At 43.2% G+C, this 21,167-nt stretch overlaps 1 protein-coding gene across 2 annotated transcripts in view; it reads left to right on the plus strand.

Moving 5' to 3' along the window:
• LOC106580945 (uncharacterized) overlaps positions 1 to 21,167 on the plus strand; it is a 99,189-nt gene that overhangs the window by 48,156 nt on the left and 29,866 nt on the right. For both annotated transcript variants that reach the window (XM_045703653.2, XM_045703654.2), the window contains exons 9-14: positions 9,848 to 9,970; positions 10,334 to 10,471; positions 10,712 to 10,834; positions 11,079 to 11,201; positions 17,803 to 18,000; positions 18,112 to 18,243. In XM_045703653.2, the coding sequence (XP_045559609.1) occupies positions 9,848 to 9,970; positions 10,334 to 10,471; positions 10,712 to 10,834; positions 11,079 to 11,201; positions 17,803 to 18,000; positions 18,112 to 18,243 (837 nt within the window). The remainder of the gene's footprint in view (positions 1 to 9,847; positions 9,971 to 10,333; positions 10,472 to 10,711; positions 10,835 to 11,078; positions 11,202 to 17,802; positions 18,001 to 18,111; positions 18,244 to 21,167) is intronic.

The raw sequence follows: 21,167 nt of genomic DNA on the forward strand, positions 1-21,167 counted from the left end.
CCCTCATTTTTAAGAATAAAAGCCTGAAACAATGTCTAAAGACTGTTCACATCTAGTGGAAGCCATAGGGAACGGAATATGGGTCCTATCCCTTAGGCTATTTCATTGGAAAAACAGCCATTTCAAAATAATGGCACTTCCTGGATGGATTTTCGCCTGCCATTTCAGTTCTGTTATACATTATTTTAATAGTTTTAGAAACTTTGGAGTGTTTTCTATCCAAATCTACTAATTACATGCATATCCTAGCTTCTGGGCCTGAGTAGCATCCTGTTTACTTTTGGCACGCTTTTCATCCGGAGGTGAAGAATAGAACATATTATTATTTACAATGACGGCCTCGAACACTGGGTTAACTGCCTTGTTCAGGGGCAGAACGACAGATTTTTACCTTGTCAGCTCGGGGATTCGATCCAGCAACCTTTCGGTTACTGGCCCAGCGCTCTAACCACTAGGCTACCTGCCACCCCTTATTCATCATTCATAATCAATTAATCATCAACGTTTGCCTCATTCATGTGACCGACCAATACTGAGTCATGCATGTGACAGACCAATACCTCACGAGGCTTCTTCTCTCTAAGCTGAGACCTTGAAACTGAGATATCGTTCGTTCTCAAAACAAGGGTCTGGGCGTACTGCCAAATTGCAGATACTGATAGTGAGGATTCAATCAGTCACTTGCATGAACACAGAAATTGGTTATTGGAAAAGCACCAATATAAAAGGTTCCATCACATTCCATCCTCTTATCACTTGTGTGTTAATAATCATTACATTTTAAGGTAAGCATTAGATTTTACCTTCTATATCCCATTTCTATTAAAGTAAGGGAAATCAACACATAAAATCAGACACTTCATCATTTCAAACCCTTCATTCTGGGTTATACAATTTCATTAGTATCGTAATACAATTTAATTAGTATCGTAATACTATCATCATAATAAAAGGTTACACTTCTATTAACGGGAGTGAATGTATCAAAAATACACACACATACACAGCATGTTAAATAACAGAATTTAGAACTAAGAAGAAAAATACACACTGCAGTCCATTTGGCAATTTGTGATCCTCAACTTCCAAACAGGGATTCTAAAAGTTTCAGGTGTCCTTCTGGTTGTGGGAAATTATTCTTAGCAACAGTGGCAATGTATTCCGCGAGATCAATCATATTAGAAGAGTGATCTGGGACAAAAGTACACCATTCATCGCCAATGATTGCACAAGTGCCCCCTTGACCTGCCTCTGTTTTGCAGAGCCAATTTACGCAATTATTTTAGCGTTGCCAATTTTCTCTACATCTCTAGAGATCTCTTGAATTTGGTTTAGGGCATATGCATATTGACTTTCACAGGGAAGAGAGAGAGCACATGTTTTAACAGTTTCAGACCAACCTGGATAAGAATGAGATTGAGGCAAGGTTATCCCAAGCTACAATCTAGTGGCTCTCCTCACATTTTAGGGGCATAGCTCTGTCTCTAGAAGCATCACCTTTCCAAATCGTAATTAGAACTTGTGATAAATTATCCATCCCAAATTTAGAATGACAGTCTTTAGTGCTTCACGTTGGTTCTATCACTTTCATTTAAGACCCTCAATTTAGCACACACCGATACTGTCAGAATGTACATTTACATACAGTATATTCATCTTATATTTCTAGCGTTAACTATTCTCATCACAGCCCCCATTTGTGGTAATGACAGATTGGTACCTCAATGCATTCTTAGTCTAAATTACTATACATTTCGCAGTGTGCAGACCTCCAAAATCAATATGATACCCCATATAAATCATTTTGGAGAAGCCTAAATCAATGAAGGTACGGTTGACTACCCCCCTCCCTCTCGGGACTCATTCTTCTGTCATTTCTTCATGTTCTTTTTCAAATAGTGTTTCAGTTCGTCCTCCCAATGGCATATGTTCAGAGTGGACGACCCTTGATAATGTCTCACCTGAGTCGCCACTGTCCTTTACAGTCCATTATGTCTTGTCCATTTTCCTACCAGTACACCAGCAGCATGAGAGAAGTTTGGGCGGGATCTCTCGCCATGCTCACTCCACGTGGACTCATGTCGCACTCCTGAGAGAAAAGACATGAGAGAAAAGGCAGTTGATAGCTTTGACTGGATGCTGTGTACAGGTCGCTGGCTTGGACTCAAGTCTCATGGTGGAAGTGGTGAAGGGCCATAGTGAACGCCATTGTCGCTATTACATCAGCCGGTTAGGGGGGGTTGACGTTAACACTGTTCTTGGTCAAATGATCCATTCCATGTATCTCTATACCATCTGTGGTCACCTTGCCATAACCTCGAGAAAGGACAGACCAGAACAACAGTTTGATTTAGGGAATTTCTGATTCCGGAAATCCAGACAAATTATTTACTGTATGACATTATTATTACTACTTCCAATGTTCTTAATACAGATGTCTAAGACAAATGTCAAACAGAATAACAACACACAGTTGAAACTATTCCCCCCGAAATTGGTTTATACTCCCCTATCATCTTGGCAATCTCACCGCAGAGTTACAGGGTCAGGGAGTCAGAGGGAGAAATCCCAACCCTCCAGCAGACCCAATCTGGTGAGATGTGTTATTGAAACAAGACAAAAACAAAGTAAACAAAAAAAACAGCAATACACTTCTTCATATACAGTGAGGGAAAAAAGTATTTGATCCCCTGCTGATTTTGTACGTTTGCCCACTGACAAAGAAATGATCAGTCTATAATTTTAATGGTAGGTTTATTTGAACAGTGAGAGACAGAATAACAACCAAAAAATCCAGAAAAACGCATGTCAAAAATGTTAGAAATTGATTTGCATTTTAATGAGGGAAATAAGTACTTGACCCCTCTGCAAAACATGCCTTAGTACTTGGTGGAAAACCCTTGTTGGCAATCACAGAGGTCAGAAATTTCTTGTAGTTGGCCACCAGGTTTGCACCCATCTCAGGAGGGATTTTGTCCCACTCCTCTTTCCAGATCTTCTCCAAGTCATTAAGGTTTCGAGGCTGACGTTTGGCAACTCGAACATTCAGCTCCCTCCACAGATTTTCTCTGGGATTAAGGTCTGGAGACTGGCTAGGCCCCTCCAGGACCTTAATGTGCTTCTTCTTGAGCCACTCCTTTGTTGCCTTGGCCGTGTGTTTTGGGTCATTGTCATGCTGGAATACCCATCCATGACCTATTTTCAATGCCCTGGCTGAGGGAAGGAGGTTCTCACCCAAGATTTGATGGTACATGGCCCCGTCCATCGTCCCTTTGATGCGGTGAAGTTGTCCTGTCCCCTTAGCAGAAAAACACCCCCAAAGCATAATGTTTCCACCTCCATGTTTGATCGTGGGGATGGTGTTCTTGGGGTCATAGGCAGCATTCCTCCTCCTCCAAACACGGCGAGTTGAGTTGATGCAAAATAGCTCCATTTTGGTCTCATCTGACCACAACACTTTCACCCAGTTGTCCTCTGAATCATTCAGATGTTCATTGGCAAACTTCAGACGGGCATGTATATGTGCTTTCTTGAGCAGGGGGACCTTGCGGGCACTGCAGGATTTCAGTCCTTCACGGCGTAGTGTGTTAGCAATTGTTTTCTTGGTGACTATGGTCCCAGCTGCCTTGAGATCATTGACAAGATCCTCCCGTGTAGTTCTGGGCTGATTCTTCACCGTTCTCATGATCATTGCAACTCCACGAGGTGAGATCTTGCATGGAGCCCTAGGCCCGAGGGAGATTGACAGTTCTTTTGTGTTTCTTTCATTTGCAAATAATCGCACCAACTGTTGTCACCTTCTCACCAAGCTGCTTGGCGATGGTCTTGTAGCCCATTCCAGCCTTGTGTAGGTCTACAATCTTGTCCCTGACATCCTTGGAGAGCTCTTTGGTCTTGAAGAATGTCCTCCTAATCTCAGCTCGTTACCTGTATAAAAGACACCTGGGAGCCAGAAATCTTTCTGATTGAGAGGGGGTCAAATACTTATTTCCCTCATTAAAATCCAAATCAATTTATAACATTTTTGACATTCGTTTTTCTGGATTTTTGTTGTTATTCTGTCTCTCACTGTTCAAATAAAACTACCATTAAAATTATAGACTGATCATTTCTTTGTCAGTGGGCAAACGTACAAAATCAGCAGGGGATCAAAGACTTTTTTCCCTCACTGTATCACTCGATACACTTTTCATATATCACTTGAGGTGGGGAAAACGTAAATCCATTTGGATTAACTGTCAACCATTACCAACATATATTTCTTCCTTTTATAGGCAGACGTGAACAAAATCAATTTGCATATTTACCAAAGGGCCCCAGGGGAATAGTAATTCCCCCTTTGGACACATGACTCACATCATTATTCATACATCCCCAAAAAACAACAACATTGCCTGTTAAATCAAAATAACAAATACAATTACACTTACAATCCTTGATGACTCCATCTTAACTTAATTATATCCCATAGGTTAATGGTAAAATTGACTAGAGACAGGTGTCCCTCATTCAGGGGCAGCGCTCTGTCTCTCTCCTTCTCGTGTTCCGAATCACACATAGGACTGTTGATAAATTATAAACTTCTTCCTTATTATTATTGTTTCCATATTAGATTTAAATGTCATGCAATGTCTCCAGTCTTTCTAGTGAGGGTGATCAGGCCTCACCAGAAAGTCAGAACAGAGGTCAGATGTCAGTCAGCCCTATTAAGTGAGTGTTTGTTTCCCTGTCCCTCAGACATTATTTAAAGATATTTCAAGCATTTCAAACATTTTGTGTATCAGGTTTATATTTTGGGTTTTATCAAGAGAATTTACATGTGTGCAACCAAAACTGACAATAAAAACTTCAGTAAATGTAATTTGTGTGCCCTTTAAGGTGCATCCTTTCTAACCTTACAAGACCCCACACCATAAATCAAACAGAGTATTAACACCACTAATAAATATTCATAACACGTGGGTTGTGTGTGGGTGCTGGTGTGTGGGTGGTAAAAATCATAGGTTAAAAACAAACAAAATTGCCAGGCCTTACTTAATTTGGGAGCTCCCTTAACCTCTATGGGCTAGGTGGGACGCTTGCGTCCCACCTACTCAACAGCCAGTGTAATCCCGTGGCGCGTTATTCAAATACCTTAGAAATGCAAAACCTTCAATTTTTCAAACATATTACTATTTTACACCATTTTAAAGATAAGACTCTCGTTAATCTAACCACACTGTCCGATTTCAAAAAGGCTTTACAACGAAAGCAAAACATTAGATTATGTCAGCAGAGTACCCAGCCAGAAATAATCAGACACCCATTTTTCAAGCTAGCATATAATGTCACATAAACCCAAACCACAGCTAAATGTAGCACTAACCTTTGATGATCTTCATCAGATGACAACCCTAGGACATTATGTTATACAATACATGCATGTTTTGTTCAATCAAGTTCATATTTATATCAAAAACCAGCTTTTTACATTAGCATGTGACTAGCATGTGACTAGCATTCCGACCGAACACTGCCGGTGAATTTACTAAATTACTCACGATAAACGTTCACAAAAAGCATAACAATTATTTTAAGAATTATAGATACAGAACTCCTCTATGCACTCGATATGTCCGATTTTAAAATAGCTTTCGGTGAAAGCACATTTTGCAATATTCTCAGTAGATAGCCCGGCATCACAGGGCTAGCTATTTAGACACCCAGCAAGTTTAGCACTCATCAAAGTCAGATTTACTATAAGAAAAATGTTATTACCTTTGCTGTCTTCGTCAGAATGCACTCCCAGGACTTCTACTTCAATAACAAATGTTGGTTTGGTCCAAAATAATCCATCGTTATATCCAAACAGCGGCGTTTTGTTTGTGCGTTCAAGACACTATCCGAAAGGGTAAATAAGGGTTACGAGCATGGCGCAATTCGTGACAAAAGATTTCTAAATATTCCATTACCGTACTTCGAAGCATGTCAACCGCTGTTTAAAATCAATTTTTATGCCATTTTTCTCATAAAAAAGCGATAATATTCCGACCGGGAATCTGCATTTAGGTAAACAGACAAATGAAAAGAAAGCATTCGGTCGACTCGGGCACGCGCCTAAGCCCATAGTACTCTGAGCGGCCACTTGCCAAAAGCGATAAAGTGTTTCAGCCAGAGCCTGCCTCGATATCCTTCAGCTTTTTCCCGGGCTCTGAAAGCCTATGGGAGCCGTAGGAAGTGTCACGTTATTGCAAAGATCCTCAGTCTTCAATAAAAAGAGCCAAGATAAAACACACCTTGTCAGACAGGCCACTTCCTGCATGGAATCTTCTCAGGTTTTGGCCTGCCATTTGAGTTCTGTTATACTCACAGACACCATTCAAACAGTTTTAGAAACTTTAGGGTGTTTTCTATCCAAAGCCAATAATTATATGCATATTCTAGTTACTGGGCAGGAGTAGTAACCAGATTAAATCGGGTACGTTTTTTATCCGGCTGTGTCAATACTGCCCCCTAGCCCTAACAGGTTAACAGCTGGATCCGGGTACCTTTAACTGCTCTCCTAAGGCACTTGCCTAAGGAAAACAAATTTCAGATACTGATAGTGAGGATTCGTTCAATCAGTCACTTGCATGAACACATAAATTGGTTATTAGAAAAGCACCAACATAACATTTTCCATCACACTACTGAAGTTGTTTTTGGGTATCTGTATTTTACTATTTCTATTTTTGAGAACTTTTACTTTTACTTCACTACATTCCTAAAGAAAAGAATGCACTTTTTACTCCGTACATTTTCCCTGACACCCAGAAGTACTCGTTACATTTTAAAAGCTTTTCAGAACAGGAAAATGGTCCAATTCACACACTTATCAAGACAACATCCCTGGTCATCCCTACTGCCTCTGATCTGGTGGACTCCCTAAACACACATGCTTCATTTGTAATGATGTCTGAGTCTTGGTGTGTGCCCCTGGCTATCCGTAAATAAATAAAAAACTAGAAAATTATGCCTTCTTGGTTTGCTTTATATAAGGAATTTGAAATTATTGTAATTTTACTTTTGATACTTAAGTATATTTAAAACCAAATGCTTTTAGACTTTTACTCAAATAGTATTTTACTGGGTGACATTCACTTTTACTTAAGTCATTTTGTAGGGCGGTGCACAATTGGCCCAGCGTATTCCGGGTTAGGGGAGGGGGAGGGGAGGTAGGCCGTCATTGTAAATAAGAATTTGTTCTTAACTGACTTGCCTAGATAAATAAATGTTTTTTTTTTTTACAGTGCAATCGGAAAGTACTCAGACCCATTCACTTTTTCCACATTTCGTTACATTACAGCCTTATTCTAAAATAGATTAAATTGTTTTTTTCCCTCATCAATCTAAACACAATACCCCATAATGACAAAGCAAAAACAGGTTTAGACATTTTTTCAAACTTGATCACATTTACATAAGATTCAGACCCTTTACTCAATACTTTGTTGAAGCACCTTTGGCAGTGATTACAGCCTTGAGTCTTCTTGGGTATAACGCTACAAGCCTGGCACACCTGTATTTGGGGAGTTTCTCCCATTCTTCTCTGCAGATCTTCTCAAGCTCTGTCAGGTTGGATGGAGAGTGTCGCTGCACAGCTATTTTCAGGTCTCTCCAGAGATGTTCGATCGGGTTCAAGTCCGGGTTCTGGCTGGGCCACTCAAGGACATTCAGAGACTCCTGCGTTGTCTGTGAACTGTGAACCTTCGTCCCCAGTTTGAGTTGCTGAGCACTCTGGAGCAAGTTTTTATCAAGGATCTCTCTGTACTTTGCTTCATTCATCTTTCCCTTGATCCTAACTAGTCTCCCAGTCCCTGCCGCTGAAAAACATCCCACAGCATGATGCTGCCACCACCATGTTTCACCGTAGGGATGGTATTGGCCAGGTGATGAGCGGTGCATGGTTTCCTCTAGACGTGACGCTTGGCATTCATCAGACTAGAGCATTTTGTTTCTCATGGTCTGAGAGTCCTTTAGATGCCTTTTGGCAAACTTCAAGTGGGCGGTCATGGGCCTTTTACTGAGGAGTGGCTTCTGTCTGGCCACTCTACATTAAAAGCCTGATTGGTGGAGTGCTGCGGAGTTGGTTATCCTTCTGGAAGGTTCTCCCATCTCCCAAGAGGATCTTTGGAGCTCTGTCAGAGTGACCAATGGGTTCTTGGTCACCTCCCTGACCAAGGCCCTTCTACCCTGATTGCTTAGTTTGGCCGGGCAGCCAGTTCTAGGAAGAGACTTGGTGGTTCCAAACTTCTTCCATTTAAGAATGATGGAGGCCACTGTGTTCTTGGGGACCATCAATGCTGCCAACATTTTTTGGTACCCTTCCCCAGATCTGTGCCTCGACACAATCCTGTCTCTGAGCTCTACGGACAATTTCTTCGACCTCATGACTTGGTTTTTGCTCCGACATGCACTATCAACTGTGGGACCTAATATAGACAGGTGTGCCATTCCAAATCATGTCCAATCAATTGAACTTACCACAGGTGGACTCCAATCAAGTTTATGGAAACATCTTAAGGATGATCAATGGAAACAGGATGCACCTGAGCTCAATTTCAAGTCTCATAGCAAAGGGTCGGAATACTTATGTAAATATTATAAATTATAAATGTTATAAATTTACTAACATTTCTAAAAACCTGTTTTTGCTTGGTTATTATGGGGTATTGTGTGTGTAGATTGATGAGGAATTTTAGAATAGGGCTGTAACGTGAAAGGGTCTGAATACTTTCTTAAAGTGCACTGTATGTCTGGAAATGCACTGACACACACACACACACACACACACACACACACACACACACACACACACACACACACACACACACACACACACACACACACACACACACACATACACACACACACACACACACACACACACACACACACACACACACACACACACACACACAAACTGACATTCTCATATTTCAATACACTGTTACATGCAGACAACCTTCCCAGAAATGTCCTAGAGTGAAAGAGACTTTTCTGAACTTGTCTATAACTCTCCACCACCCTGAATCCTCTTAAGAAAGCAAGTCTAGCCCTCATTGGTCACTGAAAAACCATAGCCATTACCTCTATCCGTCTCATAAACTTTCTCACTTTTCCACATTCTTGTAAAGCAACATGTGAACATTGAGTTTTAATGGTGGTTTAAAACTGACACTCTGTTAATGTAAATGTTTGTTATTCTCCAAAATCAGTGCGCCTGGACAAAACAAAGGTGGCATTCATCAGAGAGTTGCCTTTGTCCCGGCCCATTAGAGCTGAGGCTTTATGACCCGGCCCTCCGGGGCTGTATGAACCATGACTAGAGCTGTGCAGTCTGTGTGTGGGGGGCCTTAAGCTGATTAACTCTATGGCTGGAAGATACTACTATAACATGGGGTGGCTAGAAGGCTATAGGGTTCAGGCAACTTCATTAATCACAACAGGTGTGTGTGTGTGTGTGTGTGTGTGTGTGTGTGTGTGTGTGTGTGTGTGTGTGTGTGTGTGTGTGTGTGTGCGTGCGTGCGTGCGTGCGTGCCTTTGTGTGTGTGCGCATGTGTGTGTTTGCGGTACGCTTCATAATCACTAAGAGCAGCCCACCACCAGGTCTGTGCTTTAGCATTACTATGACGAAAGGTCACTGACCCACAAGTCAAGTGGTACAAAAGGCAATTTCTTAACCAGAAGCACTTCTCCCCCTCGGAACCTCATTCAGAGCCTCATATGAATAAAAATTATTACTCCACGGATCCCTGTAATATAATCTCTACCTGTGCTATGTGACTGTGCCCTATTGACTTACCATATATCATGCTATCTTTTGTAGACATAGATGAGTGCAGCTCGGGCCACGCCATGTGTGCCCATCGCTGTGTCAACACCCGGGGCTCCTTCAGCTGTGTGTGTAACCCTGGCTTTGAGCTGGGCGCTGACGGCAAACAGTGCTACCGTGAGTATACATAATCATTTACATTAGAGTCATTTAGCAGATGCTCTTCTTACCCAAAGCAACTTTACAATCAGTAAGTTCAACTAAAGCAGGCAAAATCACAGTTGCGTAGCATCATAGTTGAGGCCAATAATTTTTTCTGACCAAGAAGATGTTTGGTCCCTCATCGTTGGCTTATAACAAAGGTCAGGAGTAGTTCGTCCTGGTAAGGTGACATGATAAGGAAAAACTCCCTGACCCTAATTGTAGTATGTTCTTGTGAAGCTAATGTGTGAGTGATGGCTAATGTTTTGGTTTATTGCAAACAGATACTGTTGTTGGGTTCCAGCCTTCACTTCACTGGTTGTATCCTCCTATTTGCAGGTATTGAGATGGAGATCGTGAACAGCTGTGAGAAGAACAATGGAGGATGCTCCCACCACTGTGAACACACCACCAACGGACCTCTCTGCTCCTGTAACGAAGGATACCAACTGGCTGAGGACAGGAAGACCTGTGTGGGTAGGTACTCTTGGTTAGGTCATCATTGTCGAAGCCCAGGGTTTTTCCTGGTTATAGTCATTCTCTGTCTCTAAGATAAGTATAGAAGCAACAGATCAAACATAGGTCGTGTTTTTTTCTGAAATAAGTAGGGACTATTAGGACTTCAAATGCTCTTTTTCAATTTCCGTTGCAAAATGTCTTTAAATATTTTCCGTTGCTTGCACAAATGAACAATCATCTTTTGTTGTATCTCCCCAGACAGTGATGAGTGTGAGAGTGGGGAGGCGTGCTGCAGTCAGTTCTGTAAGAACAACCCAGGGGGCTATGAGTGCAGCTGCAAGGCTGGCTATAGGCTCCACGCAGACGGCTGTGGCTGCAATGGTAAGAGGACAAAACGTTGACCATTATCCACTCATTTTCTAGGTCCAAATTGACTCTGGATTGAGTTTACAGTATTTTATAAGACAGAGGTGGTCAAGATTGATGATCGATCACAGAGAAGATGATTATGCATTGACAGTGTCTAATAAGTCATTATTCTAGTTTTGATAATGTAAATAGAATACACTTGTATAGTACCTTTTTAATTTCCAAAGTACTTTCTATTGTTCTGTGGTCTTGTCAGACATTGATGAGTGCCTGGCAGAGAGTTCTGTCTGTGAACACTACTGTGTGAACACCCTGGGGACCTACGAGTGTTTCTGCAGACTGGGCTTCCGTCTGGACCACGACCAGAGAGCCTGCATCCGTGAGTACTATTTGATCATAATATTATGCTATACTAAACTATATACTTTAGTATTCTGTAATTTCACAGTGAATTTGTATACATTGTTTTTAAACGTGTAAACGTAACTCTGAGAGACATTTGTGAGGTTTTCTAACAGCAGACTATAGTAATGATGCAATCACTTTAAGTATTCAGATGAAAGTAATGTAAATTATAGTATAGTGTAATACAGTATAGTTAGATGTAATGTAAATGATAGTATAGTATAATACAGTAGAGTATAGTTAGATGTAATGTAAATGATAGTATAGTATAATGCAGTATAGTATAGTTAGATGTAATGTAAATGATAGTATAGTATAATGCGGTATAGTATAGTTTACATTTACATTTACATTTTAGTCATTTAGCAGACGCTCTTATCCAGAGCGACTTACAAATTGGTGCATTCACCTATAATATCCAGTGGAACAACCACTTTACAATAGTGCATCTAAATCTTTTAAGGGGGGGGGGTTAGAAGGATTACCTTATCCTATCCCAGGTATTCCTTGAAGAGGTGGGGTTTCAGGTGTCTCCGGAAGGTGGTGATTGACTCCGCTGTCCTGGCGTCGTGAGGGAGCTTGTTCCACCATTGGGGTGCCAGAGCAGCGAACAGTTTTGACTGGGCTGAGCGGGAACTGTGCTTCCTCAGAGGTAGGGAGGCGAGCAGGCCAGAGGTGGATGAACGGAGTGCCCTTGTTTGGGTGTAGGGCCTGATCAGAGCCTGAAGGTACGGAGGTGCCGTTCCCCTCACAGCTCCGTAGGCAAGCACCATGGTCTTGTAGCGGATGCGAGCTTCGACTGGAAGCCAGTGGAGAGAGCGGAGGAGCGGGGTGACGTGAGAGAACTTGGGAAGGTTGAACACCAGACGGGCTGCGGCGTTCTGGATGAGTTGTAGGGGTTTAATGGCACAGGCAGGGAGCCCAGCCAACAGCGAGTTGCAGTAATCCAGACGGGAGATGACAAGTGCCTGGATTAGGACCTGCGCCGCTTCCTGTGTGAGGCAGGGTCGTACTCTGCGAATGTTGTAGAGCATGAACCTACAGGATCGGGTCACCGCCTTGATGTTAGTGGAGAACGACAGGGTGTTGTCCAGGGTCACGCCAAGGCTCTTAGCACTCTGGGAGGAGGACACAAGGGAGTTGTCAACCGTGATGGCGAGATCATGGAACGGGCAGTCCTTCCCCGGGAGGAAGAGCAGCTCCGTCTTGCCGAGGTTCAGCTTGAGGTGGTGATCCGTCATCCACACTGATATGTCTGCCAGACATGCAGAGATGCGATTCGCCACCTGGTTGTCAGAAGGGGGAAAGGAGAAGATTAATTGTGTGTCATCTGCATAGCAATGATATGAGAGACCATGTGAGGATATGACAGAGCCAAGTGACTTGGTGTATAGCGAGAATAGGAGTGGGCCAAGAACAGAGCCCTGGGGGACACCAGTGGTGAGAGCACGTGGTGCGGAGACAGATTCTCGCCACGCCACCTGGTAGGAGCGACCTGTCAGGTAGGACGCAATCCAAGCGTGCGCGGTGCCAGAGATGCCCAGCTCGGAGAGGGTGGAGAGGAGGATCTGATGGTTCACAGTATCAAAGGCAGCAGATAGGTCTAGAAGGATGAGAGCAGAGGAGAGAGAGTTAGCTTTAGCAGTGCGGAGAGCCTCCGTGACACAGAGAAGAGCAGTCTCAGTTGAATGCCCAGTCTTGAAACCTGACTGATTAGGATCAAGAAGGTCATTCTGAGAGAGATAGCAAGAGAGCTGGCCAAGCACGGCGCGTTCAAGAGTTTTGGAGAGAAAGGAAAGAAGGGATACTGGCCTGTAGTTGTTGACATCGGAGGGGTCGAGTGTAGGTTTTTTCAGAAGGGGTGCAACTCTCGCTCTCTTGAAGACGGAAGGGACGTAGCCAGCGGTCAAGGATGCGTTGATGAGCGAGGTGAGGTAGGGGAGAAGGTCTCCGGAAATGGTCTGGAGAAGAGAGGAGGGGATAGGGTCAAGTGGGCAGGTTGTTGGGCGGCCGGCCGTCACAAGACGCGAGATTTCATCTGGAGAGAGAGGGGAGAAAGAGGTCAAAGCACAGGGTAGGGCAGTGTGAGCAGGACCAGCAGTGTCGTTTGACTTAGCAAACGAGGATCGGATGTCGTCAACCTTCTTTTCAAAATGGTTGACGAAGTCATCCGCAGAGAGGGAGGAGGGGGGGGGGAGGGGGAGGAGGATTCAGGAGGGAGGAGAAGGTAGCAAAGAGCTTCCTAGGGTTAGAGGCAGATGCTTGGAGTTTAGAGTGGTAGAAAGTGGCTTTAGCAGCAGAGACAGAAGAGGAAAATGTAGAGAGGAGGGAGTGAAAGGATGCCAGGTCCGCAGGGAGGCGAGTTTTCCTCCATTTCCGCTCGGCTGCCCGGAGCCCTGTTCTGTGAGCTCGCAGTGAGTCGTCGAGCCACGGAGCAGGAGGGGAGGACCGAGCCGGCCTGGAGGATAGGGGACAGAGGAGATCAAAGGATGCAGAGAGGGAGGAGAGGAGGGTTGAGGAGGCAGAATCAGGAGATAGGTTGGAGAAGGTTTGAGCAGAGGGAAGAGATGATAGGATGGAAGAGGAGAGAGTAGCGGGAGAGAGAGAGCGAAGGTTGGGACGGCGCAATACCATCCGAGTAGGGGCAGAGTGAGAAGTGTTGGATGAGAGCGAGAGGGAAAAGGATACAAGGTAGTGGTCGGAGACTTGGAGGGGAGTTGCAATGAGATTAGTGGAAGAACAGCATCTAGTAAAGATGAGGTCAAGCGTATTGCCTGCCTTGTGAGTAGGGGGGGAAGGTGAGAGGGTGAGGTCAAAAGAGGAGAGGAGTGGAAAGAAGGAGGCAGAGAGGAATGAGTCAAAGGTAGACGTGGGGAGGTTAAAGTCACCCAGAACTGTGAGAGGTGAGCCATCCTCAGGAAAGGAACTTATCAAGGCGTCAAGCTCATTGATGAACTCTCCAAGGGAACCTGGAGGGCGATAAATGATAAGGATGTTAAGCTTGAAAGGGCTGGTAACTGTGACAGCATGGAATTCAAATGAGGAGATAGACAGATGGGTCAGGGGAGAAAGAGAGAATGTCCACTTGGGAGAGATGAGGATTCCAGTGCCACCACCCCGCTGGCTCGATGCTCTAGGGGTATGCGAGAACACGTAGTCAGACGAGGAGAGAGCAGTAGGAGTAGCAGTGTTATCTGTGGTGATCCATGTTTCCGTCAGCGCCAGGAAGTCTAGGGACTGGAGGGTAGCATAGGCTGAGATGAACTCTGCCTTGTTGGCCGCAGACCGGCAGTTCCAGAGGCTGCCGGAGACCTGGAACTCCACGTGGGTCGTGCGCGCTGGGACCACCAGGTTAGAGTGGCAGCGGCCACGCGGTGTGGAGCGTTTGTATGGCCTGTGCAGAGGAGAGAGAACAGGGATAGGCAGACACATAGTAGACAAGCTACAGAAGAGGCTACGCTAATGCAAATGAGATTGGAGTGACAAGTGGACTACACGTCTCGAATGTTCAGGAAGTTAAGCTTACGTTGCAAAAATGTTATTGACTAAGATGATACAGTACTGCTGGCTGGTGGAGTAGGCTAGCTAGCAGTGGCTGCGTTGTTGACTTTGAACGTGTAGCTGGCTAGGTAACCTCGGTAGTTTCAGTACTACACCTTGTCATGATACAAAGCAACTTTGTAGCTAGCTAGCTAACATAACACTAATCAAGACGTTCCTTGTAGTGTATTTAGTTTCAACAATGCTGCTCGTCGGTAATAGTTGGCTGTAGTGTACTGTAGTGTACATGATAGTATAGTATAATACAGTATAGTTAGATGTAATGTAAATGATAGTATAGTATAGTTAGATGTGATGTAAATGATAGTATAGTATGATACAGTATAGTATAGTTAGATGTAATGTAAATTATAGTAAATTAAGTATAATACAGTATAGTATTGTTAGATGTAATGTAAATGATATTATAGTATAATACAGAAAAGTATAGTTAGATGTAATGTAAATGATAGTATAGTATAATACAGTATAGTATAGTTAGATGTAATGTAAATTAAGTATAATACAGTATAGTATAGTTAGATGTAATGTAAATGATAGTAAAGTATAGTATAATATAGTGTAGTATAGTTAGATGTAATGTAAATTATAGTATAGTATAATGCAGTATAGTATAGTTAGATGTAATGTAAATTATAGTAAATTAAGTATAATACAGTATAGGATAATTAGATGTAATGTAAATGATAGTATAATATACTGCTCAAAAAAATAAAGGGAACACTTAAACAACACATCCTAGATCTGAATGAAAGAAATCATCTTATTAAATACTTTTTTCTTTACATAGTTGAATGTGCTGACAACAAAATCACACAAAAATAATCAATGGAAATCCAATTTATCAACCCATGGAGGTCTGGATTTGGAGTCACACTCAAAATTAAAGTGGAAAACCACACTACAGGCTGATCCAACTTTGATGTAATGTCCTTAAAACAAGTCAAAATGAGGCTCAGTAGTGTGTGTGGCCTCCACGTGCCTGTATGACCTCCCTACAACGCCTGGGCATGCTCCTGATGAGGTGGCGGATGGTCTCCTGAGGGATCTCCTCCCAGACCTGGACTAAAGCATCCGCCAACTCCTGGACAGTCTGTGGTGCTACGTGGCGTTGGTGGATAGAGCGAGACATGATGTCCCAGATGTGCTCAATTGGATTCAGGTCTGGGGAACGGGCGGGCCAGTCCATAGCATCAATGTCTTCCTCTTGCAGGAACTGCTGACACACTCCAGCCACATGAGGTCTAGCATTGTCTTGCATTAGGAGGAACCCAGGGCCAGCCGCACCAGTATATGGTCTCACAAGGGGTCTGAGGATCTCATCTCGGTACCTAATGGCAGTCAGGCTACCTCTGGCGAGCACATGGAGGGCTGTGCGGCCCCCCAAAGAAATGCCACCCCACACCATGACTGACCCACCCCTAAACCGGTCATGCTGGAGGATGTTGCAGGCAGCAAAACGTTCTCCACGGCGTCTCCAGACTCTGTCACGTCTGTCACGTGCTCAGTGTGAACCTGCTTTCATCTGTGAAGAGCACAGGGCACCAGTGGCGAATTTGCCAATCTTGGTGTTCTCTGGCAAATGCCAAACGTCCTGCACGGTGTTGGGCTGTAAGCACAACCCCCATCTGTGGACGTCGGGCCCTCATACCACCCTCATGGAGTCTGTTTCTGACCGTTTGAGCAGACACTGCTGGAGGTCATTTTGCAGGGCTCTGGCAGTGCTTCTCCTGCTCCTCCTTGCACAAAGGCGGAGGTAGCGGTCCTGCTGCTGGGTTGTTGCCCTCCTACGGCCTCCTCCACGTCTCCTGATGTACTGGCATGTCTCCTGGTAGCGCCTCCATGCTCTGGACACTACGCTGACAGACACAGCAAACCTTCTTGCCACAGCTCGCATTGATGTGCCATCCTGGATGAGCTGCACTACCTGAGCCACTTGTGTGGGTTGTAGACTCCGTCTCATGCTACCACTAGAGTGAAAGCACCGCCAGCATTCAAAAGTGACAAAAACATCAGCCAGGAAGCATAGGAACTGAGAAGTGGTCTGTGGTCCCCACCTGCAGAACCACTCCTTTATTGGGGGTGTCTTGCTAATTGCCTATAATTTCCACCTGTTGTCTATTCCATTTGCACAACAGCATGTGAAATTTATTGTCAATCAGTGTTGCTTCCTAAGTGGACAGTTTGATTTCACAGAAGTGTGATTGACTTGGAGTTACATTGTGTTGTTTAAGTGTTCCCTTTATTTTTTTGAGCAGTGTATAATACAGTATAGTATAGTTAGATGTAATGTAAATGATAGTATAATATAATACAGTGTAGTATAGTTAGATGTAATGTAAATAATAGTATAATATAATACAGTATAGTATAGTTAGATGTAATGTAAATGATAGTATAATATAATACAGTGTAGTATAGTTAGATGTAATGTAAATGATAGTATAATATAATACAGTGTAGTATAGTTAGATGTAATGTTAATGATAGTATAATATAATACTGTGTAGTATATTTAGATGTAATGTAAATAATAGTATAATATAATACAGTGTAGTATAGTTAGATGTAATGTAAATGATAGTATAATATAATACTGTGTAGTATAGTTAGATGTAATGTATATGATAGTATAATATAATACAGTGTAGTATAGTTAGATGTAATGTAAATAATAGTATAATATAATACAGTGTAGTATAGTTAGATGTAATGTAAATGATAGTATAATATAATACTGTGTAGTATAGTTAGATGTAATGTAAATAATAGTATAATATAATACAGTGTAGTATAGTTAGATGTAATGTAAATGATAGTATAATATAATACTGTGTAGTATAGTTAGATGTAATATATATGATAGTATAATATAATACAGTGTAGTATAGTTAGATGTAATGTAAATAATAGTATAATATAATACAGTGTAGTATAGTTAGATGTAATGTAAATGTGATGAATGTGTTCTGAGTGTCTCCTTCCTCTCCACCTGTCTACCTGTCCCAATGCAGCGCTGTACGACAGTGACCTGGATGACGATGAAGAGGAGGATGATGCAGAGGAGGATCTGGAAGTGCACAGGTTGCCAGATCTGCTGTTCCGACGGCCCCCTCAGCTCCTGCAGTACACTGCAGCCCTGCACTCACCCTATGGTGAAGACCAGGAGGAAGAGGCACAGAGAGGGGAACTCACCCTGGTCAGCCACATAGGTAGAAAATCAGTGCTTACATACATGTCTGGTTGATGTTCAATGTGACATGTGGCAGAAACTGTAAATCATGCCACGTTTTTACAGGACTATGTGCATGTGTGTGTCTCAGTGTGTCTAGATGATTCCTTTGGGGATGACTGCAGTGTGAGCTGTGCTGACTGTGAGAACGGAGCAGTGTGTGGTGTGGACAGAGAACACTGTGAATGTACACCTGGATGGACTGGCGTCATCTGCAACGAGAGTAAGTCGCTCTCCTCTTCTCTCCCCAGCGTCTCTTATTATCACTGTAACCCTTGGAAGTCATCTATCACTTGATAGAGTTTCAGTGTTATTCAGTGCCTATTATTGAGCAGGCAGTTATTTGATTGGTTAGTCCTCGGGGTTAGGTATTTGAACCCAGATCTGGCCTGGAGATAGGCCAAGTCCACAACAGACAGAATACATCTCCCAGGCCAGGGTTGTTAGAAAGAGGCCAGAAGCCATTGTTTCACAACCAAGCATGATTATGAGTGTCTTTGGGCTGGACCTGAACCAGGGATATAATTCTGAGTGGAGTAGCCACGTGGGGATAAATCCATTACCATCAGTCATTTTTATACAGTTAAACATCCTCCATTGGGCTAGTGTTGAAATTCACACCAAGAATAGTTACGTTATGATGAATCCATTTTACCTGACCAGTGGGGAAGATTGAAAACGTAGCAGAGAATGGCCATTTTAGTCATCTTATTAGGTTTTCATTGTTAGCTTGGAAAGAAGACAACTACAATGTTTCAATCCTTAATGTTATTATACACTGAGCATACAAAATATTAAGAACACCTTCCTACTATTGAGTTGCAGCCCCCCACGCCTTTTGCCCTCAGAACAGCCTCCATTCGTCGGGGCATGGACTCTCCAAGGTGTCAAAAGCGTTCCACAGGGATGCTGGCTCATGTTGACTCCAATGCTTCCCACAGTTGTGTCAAGTTGACTGGATGTCCTTTGGGTGGTGGACCATTCTTGATACACACAGGAAACTGTTGAGTGTGAAAAATCCAGCAGCATTGCAGTTCTTGACACAAACCAGTACACCTGGCAACTACTACCATACCCCATTCAAAGGCACTTAAATATTTTGTCTTGCCCATTCAAGCTCTGAATGGCGCACACACACAATCCATGTCTCATTTGTCTCAAGGCTTAAAAATATTTCTTTAACCTGTCTCCTTCCCTTCATCTACACTGATTTTAAGTGGATTTAATATAACAAGTGACATCCAAAAGGGATCATAGTTTTCACCTGGATTTACCTGGTCAGTCTGCGGGAGGCAGCTAATGGTTAAGAGCGTTGGGCAAGTAACCAAAAGGTTGCTGGTTCGAACTCCCGAGCTGGCAAGGTGGAAAAATCTGCAGTTCTGTCCTTGAGCAAGGCAGTTAACCCCCAACAACAACTGCTCCATGGGCGCCGATGACGTCGATTATGGAAGCTGCTCGCACCTCTCTGATTCAGAGGGGTTGGGTTAAATCTGGAAGACACATTTTGGTTTAATGCATTCAGTTGTGCAACCGACTAGGTATCCTCTTCCCTATGTCATGGAAAGAGCAGGTGTTCATAACCTACACTCGGAAAGTATTCAGACCTATTAACTTTTTCTACATTTTGTTACGTTACAGCCTTATTCTAAAATTGTTTAAATAAAAATAAAATTTAAGCAATATACACACAATACCCCATAATGACAAAGTGAAAACAGGTTTTTAGATTTCTTTGCAAATGTATTAAAAATGAAATGCAGAAATACCTTTATTTACATAAATATTCAGATGCTTTGCTATGAGACTCGAAATTGAGCTCAGGGGCATACTGTTTCCATTGATCATCCTTGAGATGTTTCTAAAACTTGACTGCAGTCCACCTGTGGTAAATTCAATTGATTTGACATGATTTGGAAAGGCACACAGCTATCTATAGAAGGTTCCACAGTTGACAGTGCATGTCAGAGCAAAAACCAAGCAATGGGGTCGAAGGAATTGTCCGTACAGCTCAGAGACAGGATTGTGTTGGGGCACAGATCTGGGGAAGGGTACCAAAACATTTCTGCAGCATTGAAGGTCCCCAAGAACCCAGTGACCGCCATCATTCTTAAATGGAAGAAGTTTGGAACCACCAAGTCTCTTCCTAGAGCTGGCCGCCCAGCCAAACTGAGCTATCGGGAGAGAAGGGCCATGGTTAGGGAGGTTACCAAGAACCCGATGGTCACTCTGACAGAGCTCCAAAGTTCCTCTTGGGAGATGGGAGAACCTTCCAGAAGGACAACCATCTCTGCAGCACTCCACCAATCAAGCCTTTATGGTAGAGTAGCCAGACGGAAGCCACTCCTCAGTAAAAGGCACATGACCGCCCACTTGGAGTTTGCCAAAGGCGTTTAAAGACTCTCAGACCATGAGAAAGAATATTCTCTGGTCTGATGAAACCAAGATTGAACTCTTTGGCCTGAATGCTAAGCGTCACGTCTGGAGGAAACCATCCCTACGGTGAAGCATGGTGGTGGCAGCATCATGCTGTCGGGATGTTTTTCAGTGGCAGGGACTGGGAGACTTGTCAGGATTGAGGCAAATATGAACGGAGCAAAGTACAGAGAGATTCTTGATGAAAAGCTGCTCCAGAGCGCTCAGGACCTCAGACTGGGACGAAGGTTCACCTTCCAACAAGACAATGACCCTAAGCACACAGCCAAGACAATGCAGGAGTGGCTTCGGGACAAGTCTCTGAATATCCTTGAGTGGCCCAGTCAGAGCCCGGACTTGAACCCGATCGAACATCTCTGGAGAGACCTGAAAATAGCTGTTCAGCAACGCTCCCCATCCAACCTGACAGAGCTTGAGAGGATCTGCAGAGAAGAATGGGAGAAACTCCCCAAATACAGGTGTGCCAAGCTTGTAGTTTCATTCCTAAGAAGACTCGAAGCTGTAATCGCTGCCGAAGGTGCTTCAACAAAGAGTGCTTCAACAAAGTACAGAGTAAAGGGTCTGAATACTTATGTAAATGTAATATTTCTGTTTTTATTTCTAAATTAATTAACCAACATTTCAAAAAATATGTTTTTGCTTTGTCATTATGGGGTATTGTGTGGAGATTGAGAAGGAAAAAAATACAATTTAATCAATTTTAGAATAAGGCTG

The sequence above is a fragment of the Salmo salar genome, chromosome 20, assembly GCF_965601325.2.
Source record: "Salmo salar chromosome 20, fSalSal1, whole genome shotgun sequence".
NCBI lineage: Eukaryota > Metazoa > Chordata > Actinopteri > Salmoniformes > Salmonidae > Salmo > Salmo salar.